General features: G+C 57.8%; 1 protein-coding gene across 4 annotated transcripts; it reads right to left on the reverse strand.

The window, feature by feature from the left end:
• Positions 1 to 1,515: 1,515 nt before the first annotated feature.
• NR4A2 (nuclear receptor subfamily 4 group A member 2) lies at positions 1,516 to 6,559 on the reverse strand. Of its 4 annotated transcripts, XM_065637625.1 has the most exons (9): positions 6,448 to 6,559; positions 5,640 to 5,762; positions 5,033 to 5,442; positions 4,577 to 4,900; positions 3,895 to 4,024; positions 3,606 to 3,769; positions 2,974 to 3,176; positions 2,355 to 2,533; positions 1,516 to 2,269 (listed from the first exon to the last, which is right to left on the reverse strand). In XM_065637625.1, the coding sequence occupies exons 3-9, from the start codon at positions 5,438 to 5,440 to the stop codon at positions 2,013 to 2,015; spliced, it is 1,665 nt and encodes a 554-aa protein (XP_065493697.1). In that variant the 5' UTR covers positions 5,441 to 5,442; positions 5,640 to 5,762; positions 6,448 to 6,559; the 3' UTR covers positions 1,516 to 2,012. The 4 variants fall into 4 exon arrangements, with proteins under 4 accessions (XP_065493697.1, XP_065493696.1, XP_065493694.1 ...); XM_065637624.1 differs by having other exon boundaries at positions 3,681 to 3,769; positions 4,577 to 5,442; XM_065637622.1 differs by having other exon boundaries at positions 4,577 to 5,442.
• Between the last annotated feature and the right edge of the window lie 448 nt (positions 6,560 to 7,007).

Consider the following 7,007-nt stretch of genomic DNA (forward strand, 5'->3'; position numbering starts at 1 on the left):
ACCCAAGTTTCGTTTCCTCCTCCCGTTCCGCGCGGGGTGCGGAGCCGGGACACCCGCGGAGCACGTCCGCGCCGGTCCCGCCGCCGGGGCTGGACGCCGGGGGTGCGGGGGCCGCAGCGGCTCCGCCGCCGCTCCGCGCACCGCCCGGGAAGTCGCTAAGCGCGGTGCTAAGCGTGGTTCTGAGCGCAGCCGGCCCCGGCAAAGCCGAGCTCAGAGCAAATCGCCTGCCCTGCTGCAAAGTTTTCCAGGAACTCGAAGTGTTCGGAGGGCAGCGAACAGCCCAGGTGCAGGCACTCCCCGGCGCAGAGCACCCCCCGGTACCAGGCACCCCCGACACCAGCCCCCGCAGCGCTGCCCGTGAGGAGCCACCACCCGCCCGGCCCATCCTGCCCCCCTACACCCACCCCCGGAGCCGCGGGACGAGGTTTCGCCGTTAGATCCCGTTAATATAATAAAAAAGGGGTTTTCCGCAGCAAACGCTTGCGCGGGAGGAGGGCGATGCCGCGCCAAGGGCGGGCTGGGATACTGCCGGGGGAAAAACCCGGGAAAGGACCAACCTGGGAGGCTCGGGTTTTGCTCCTCTTCCTCCCGCAGAGCCGGCGGGTCCTGCCGCTCGCCCTCCCGCAAGGAAACTGCCCCGTCCTTCCTCCTGCGCCCCTACCGCTGCCCGGCAGAGGCCATTGTCCTCTGTGTGCAAGGGATGCTGCTGCGGCTCGCTTGGACAGAGAGAAGACGAAATTCTATTCGTTTACATGTTTTATTGTTGTAAACATTAAAATTGTCTTTCTCAAAGAAAGAGTTATCGGGAGAAAAAAAAAAAAATCCGCGTTTCTAACTGTCATACACCATAGAAAAAAAGGCAGTGACTTGTATACAAAGAAAAATACTACAGAATATGGCAATATTAAAAATATTACTCGAACATAAAATAATATATTAACCGACAATTTTAGACATAAAAAACCGGAACAAAACAAACCAAAAATTCAAAGTGCTCAGTAATTTCCAGGGAGTTATGTATATTATAAGCACTCTGGAAACAGTCAAAAGCTGCTGCATGCAAGTTTTGTTTAGCTTTAGACAACAAAATAATCAAGATATAAACTTCTTTTTTAATCAACATCAACAGTACATACAACACTTACAAACAAGGAATGTCGGACGGTGTTTACAAACACTATGTGTCCCTTTGGGGAGGATTTCAGGTTCTGTAATACTTGTGCCCACCTATTTTACAATTGAGAAAATGTTTGAAGCTTAGATAACTACCAGTCTTTATAAAAGCTAACAGACTACATAGTGTCTGAAATACTATTTATAGAATATAGACATTACTGAAATAGCAAGTGCCTATAACATTGTCACCCTAGAATCATCATGCTTTCCCGGTACAGAGAGATGTATTTTTCTTTCTCTTTATTCTCCCTTTTTTTTTTCTTTTTTCTTTCTTTTTTTTTTTTTTGAAAACATGTTTAGCTTTTCTTTTTAATATTTTTTTATAATTGTTTTCCATATTTCTTCATAAATAGGCACAGAATAATTTTTAAAAAGCCAAACTGCATCTGATAAATTTACAAGCCTTTGCCTTCTTTAATGACATGCCACCCACGCAACATTTAGGTTTTGTATATATTACAGCTTTCTTTTACAGCAGAAAACTTTAGTCTTTAGGAGAGAGAGACTTGTGGGTCACCTTAACGCTTTGTTTGCCACCATAAGAGTCTTAGCTGCGCACCTGGCATTGCCAGATCTTTTTAATCAGAAGTCTTTAATAATAAATTCATTTATAAGCTGATAATAAAAAGTTTATACCATGGTATTTCGTGTAGTCCATGATCTGCATCCATGATGCCCCAGAGCCAAAATGCCCCTTGCCGTTCTGCCCGCAGGAGTTACCAACACTGTTTGGGTGGGAACTGGCACCCAGGGGTGCTGCTCTGGGCCCAGACGAATCCCCCTTCCGAGAGGTGAAGTTTCTCTTCAGTCCAGTGGGAGTGCATGGGAGAAGAGTCTTAAAAAGGTAAAGTGTCCAGAAAAAGTTTGTCGATTATTGCTGGCGGTGGCACCAAATCTTCCAGTTTCAGGTAGAAAATGCGTTGCAGCCCCTGCGTGCAAAGCGTGCGCAGTTCCGGGAGCTTTCCCAAGAGTTTGGACAAATAGTTGGGGCGATTGAGCCCCCCGTTATTAAAAGTCACATGGTCTTTGAGACAATTTACAATCTTGTTTTGAAGTTCTTCCACCCTCTTGGGTTCTTTCAGCCCGTGCCTCTCTGCAAAAGAGAACGATGTGGGACGTTACAGGTGGGAGCGGGAGGGAAAAGGAGCCCCCGGTGGGGCTGAGGAGGGGACACTGACCTGTCACCATGGCCAGGGCAGCGATGCAAGAGAAGGCCGAGATGTCGATGTTCATATTTTGCAAGTTGGAGGAAAATTCAACAATGGAATCGATCCACTCCCCAAAGCCACGGACACACTGCAACCGGTGCAGGACCACCCCGTTGCAGAAGATAAGCTTGCCCTCCACTGGATTTGACCTGGAAGGAATATGACAACCCCAAAATGAACAGATAAAGGAATGAGTAGAAAGAGAAAATTAGATAGGGTAAGAAAATGAAAGAAAAGAAAGAGAAGGAGAAAAAGACAAAATATATTTAAAAGGAAAAAAAAAGGATAGAAAGTAGAGAGGACAGAAAGAAAAAGAATAGAGAGAAAGAAATGAAAGAAAAATAAAATAGAGAAGAGAGAGTGAAAAGGAAAAAAGAAAGAGAGAGAAAGGGTAAGATTAAAAAAAAAAAAAGAAAGAAAGAAAAGATGGGGGTAGAAAAGCTAAACAACTAATTACTTGAGGAGCAATAAATGAAGGATTTAAGAGGCACCTAATTATCGAGGAGTTAATAAAATGCAGATCAGTGGACCTTGAAAGGATCTGATTTCATAACCACGCAGAAGTCGCCCCTCGGGTCCTGCCGCTCACCTGTACGCCAGCCGCAGCACGAACAGCTCCAGGAAGGCGGATTCGAAGAGCAGGTCCTGGTCCGTTTTAGGCAGATCAGTGAAGCCGGGGATTTTTTCTGCCCATCCTCGGATGATCTCCATGGAGCCGGTCAAGAGATCATAGAACTGCTGGATGTGCTGAGTGTCATCTCCGCTCATCTGGTAGTCGGGGTTAGCCTGGAACTGGAAATTCATTTTAAAAAGCACTTAATGAGGTTCTCTAAAGTATATAACCCGTGAAATTGCTAACCCCGTTTCTAGTCGGGGAGCCAGGTTTTTATAACAATTAAACCTCTCTCTGACCAGTAAGGAAATTGGATGTTCCGGGGCAATTAATTCAATTAGGAACGGCGCTACGAGGTCGCCGCTCTCCATCTGCGGGGCGGGTTGTGCGCGGCCCGATCCCGGGGCAGCCAGCGCGGCGGGGCACAGCACGGCAGCCCCGGCCCCCGGCCCGGCCGCTGCGGCCCCGGGGGGGCGGGCAGGGCGGCGGGCAGCGCTCGGCTCCCCCCGCGGCCGCGGAGCCGGCGGCTCGGGCCGGCGGGGCCGGCTGCCCCCCCTCCCCGGGCGGGCGGGCGCAGCGAGTCCCTACGCGCGCTCGGTCCAGCTTACCCTGGAATAGTCCAGGCTGGTCATAGCCGGGTTGGAGTCGACATGGGCTCTCACCAGCGCACTGATCAGACTCACCGGGGGAGAGGGGGGAGAGGGCTCCTGGGGGCTCTTCGGTTTGGATGGCAAGCGACCCCTCCGGCCTTTGAGGCTGTCTGTGCGCACCACTGCAAGAGAGACGAGGCTCAGCCGCTCTGCCGAGCCCGGCCCGGGCTAGGCGCGGCTCGGCTAGGCGCGGCTCGGCCAAGCGCGGCCGGGGTCGGTGCGGGCTGCGCCGGCCCCGCGGACTCACCCTCCTTGACCATGCCGACGGCCAGGCACTTCTGGAAGCGGCAGTACTGGCAGCGGTTGCGGCGGCGCTTGTCCACCGGGCAGTTCTTGTTGGCCAGACACACGTACTTGGCGTTTTTCTGCACCGTGCGCTGCGGGACGGGACGGGACGGGCGGGCGGGAGGTGTCAGCGCCGGGCCCCGCGGTGCGGGCCCCGCTCCCCCGGACCCCGCCAGCTCCCGGACTCTTTCCCTTATTTTCTTTTCCTTTTTTTTTTTTACCCCCTTTTTTTTTTTCTTCCCCCCCCCCCCCCCGCTTTCTCTTATCTCTCTCTTTTTTTTCCTTTCTTTTTTTTCAGGGCATTTAACAGGAGAAAATTGCTAGCGTTAACACTCGGGCTAACCTCGCAGCTCCTAGCTGCGTTTTATATGCCAAGAGGAGGGAAGGAGACGCTCGGTAAATACAAATCCGTGGGCATTCATATTATTTACATTCCTTGGAGACCTCCTCTATTTAAAATGATAAGATTATTCAATCAGGATGGTGAAATAAAGAGATCACTTAATTTTACCACAGGGAATTCTGTTCCACTTGGTTAGCTCAGACACGGTTCTCTGTCCTAACCAATTTCCATCTGAAGGGGAAAGCAAGCGGCTCCTCGCCCCGGCGGGTCCCCCCCGCCGCCCTGCCCGCCGCCCGCTCACCTTGAAGAAGCCCTTGCAGCCCTCGCAGGTGCGGACGCCGTAGTGCTGGCAAGCGGCGTTGTCCCCGCAGACGGCGCAGAGCCCCTCGTTGGACGGGGACCCCCGCGACGGGGGCGAGGGCACCTGGCTGTCCAGCAGCTGCGGAGCGTGGCCCAGCTGCAGCCCGGGGAAGGCCATGGACGGCTGCTTGCGGATGGGGTTGGGGACGGCGAAGGCCTGCCCGTCCACGGCGTGGTGGGGCCCGGCCGGCTCGGGGTTCATGGGGACGTGGAGGGGCCCGTCGAAGCGCATCTGGCAGCTGGAGACGGGGGTGCCGGGGGGCGACTGCTTGAAGGAGAAGAGGGAGAGGCGGGAGACGGGCGTTTTGCGCTGCTCGATCATGTGCGTGGTGGCCACGTAGTTGGGGTGGAAGTTGTGCAGGGAGCCGGGGTCGTCCCACATGGGGCCGTGCTGCACCTGGAAGCCGGGCGTGGAGGGGGTCGGGGGCGACGAGGGCTTGTAGTACACGGAGCCTGAGTGGGACATCATCTCCTCGGACTGGGGGGGGAGGTGGCTGTGCTGCTGGTAGCCGTGCATCTGAATGTCTTCCACCTTAATGGAGGACTGCTGTCCGGACAGGGGCATTTGGTACAAGCAAGGTGGCTTCACGTCGTAGCTTGTGTTGTAGTTGTCCATAAAGGTACTGAAGCTGGGGAGAGAAGTGGTGGCAGTGATTTCAGTGTTGGTGAGGTCCATGCTAAACTTGACAAACTCCGGAGTTAAGAAATCGGAGCTGTATTCTCCCGAAGAGTGGTAACTGTAGCTCTGGGAGGCCGGGCTGGCTCCTTGTGGCGAGGACCCATACTGAGCCTGAACACAGGGCATGGCTGGAAACGAAACACGGTCATATAGACTCGGCCCGCACAACCGCGCTCCCTCCGCCCGCCCCGCTCCGCGCCGCTCCGCCGGGCACCGCGCTGCCCCGGCCGGCGCGGGGGGACGCGGGGGGAGCCCGGCGGCGGAGCCCTCCCTGCCCCGGCCCCGCTGGGGCCGCCGCGGAGCCGCAGGAACGAAGCGCACAAACCTTCAGCCGAGTGAGAGGCGTTTTCGGGGGAGCTGAAGGCGGACAGTGTCGGAGGTCAGCGGAGAGCAAACTTTCCGCGGTTTTAGCACCCGGAGGCGGACTCCAGCCTGCCCAGCGCGCTGGCTGAAACACAGACACACGGAGCTGCCCTGAGGCTCTGCCGGGACGGGCGGCAGCGGCGGAGCGACGGCAGCACCGACCCCGCGGCCCGGCACCCCGCCGAGGTGCGGGAGCGCTCCCGGGGCAGGGCCGGGTCACCCGGCGTCCGCGGGGCTCTTCGGTACCGCGACACCCCCGAGCTCCTAGGTTTGGTTTGGTTTCTTTTTTTTTTTTTCTCAAATCAGGAAGAAAACTTTCCGCAGGCGGGCTGTCACTCGGCTGCCGCACAACGAGCCGCGTCTGCCCCCCGTTTGTGGCCGAGAGGAGCGGTTCGTTTTTCCGTCTCCACCGGTAAAAGGCGAGAGACGCGTCTCCGGGGAGAGCCGGGCGAGGCGCGGGTTTGCCGCCTCCCGGGGATCTCGGCACCCGCGGGACCGTGAGCCGCCGCCCGAGCGGGTGACAGCCAGCTCGGGCAGGACCCGCAGCCCAGCCGCACCACGCGTGACACACACCCACGGACGGACAGCGGGACCCCCGCTGCTGGAGAAGCGCCGAGCGCCACAGACCCATCGCGGGTGGGACGGGACGGCGGAGCTGCCGCTGTCACCCCCCCCCCCCCCCCCCGCCTCCCCCGGCCAAAACCCCGCGTCCCCCGCCTCGCGCGTGGGTGCGCGGTGCGCTGCGCGCCACTCCGCGCGTGGGGACTCACCGGAGAGCGGACACCTGTGCGGGCATCCAAGTGCCGTGCGGCGGCGGGGCGGGACGCGACACGTCGGGACACGCCGGGGCTGTGCGGGAGCGCGGCGGCAGCGTGTCGCCCGGCGCTGCGAGGCGGCCGGAGTGTCCCCGTCCCCGCAATGTGCCTTTGTTTATGTGGCTCCCTCCGCCACAGCCAACGTGCGCCCCGAGCCCGCGCGCGTCACCGCGCGTCACCGCCCGCCGCCCAATCACCGCCCGCAGTGGGCCGGGCTGGCCCCGCCCCCCTCGGGGGAGCGCTCCCTTTTGGTTAATTTCCGACGGTGACGTCACGGCGGAGGGACACGCCCTAAGGGTGGGGGCGTGGCCTCATTTGCATAGAGGGCGGTGGCGTCACCCGGCGAAAGGGAAAAAGTGAGAGTGGGGCGTGGCGGCGCGCGTGTTCCCCCCCCCCGTCGCTTGCGTCATCATTGACGCAACTACCCGGCGCGCCAAAAATAGCGGGAGCTCCCGGGGCGGTGGGGACCTCCCGGGGCCCTCGGGGGCGCGGACCCGCGCCCCCGAGGGCCCCGG

Source organism: Caloenas nicobarica, chromosome 6 (assembly GCF_036013445.1).
Source record: "Caloenas nicobarica isolate bCalNic1 chromosome 6, bCalNic1.hap1, whole genome shotgun sequence".
Lineage (NCBI taxonomy): Eukaryota > Metazoa > Chordata > Aves > Columbiformes > Columbidae > Caloenas > Caloenas nicobarica.

What these genes read in the sequence shown, in the direction of transcription:
- NR4A2 (XM_065637623.1), bottom strand. Translation starts at nt 5,440, where the DNA reads ATGCCCTGTGTTCAGGCTCAGTATGGGTCCTCGCCACAAGGAGCCAGC. An exon ending in CCAGCCTGGACTATTCCAGG is followed by an intron (nt 3,177 to 3,605) that starts GTAAGCTGGACC and finishes ATGAATTTCCAG; the next exon opens with TTCCAGGCTAACCCCGACTA. An exon ending in TGCCCTGGCCATGGTGACAG is followed by an intron (nt 2,270 to 2,354) that starts GTCAGTGTCCCC and finishes TCTCTTTTGCAG; the next exon opens with AGAGGCACGGGCTGAAAGAA.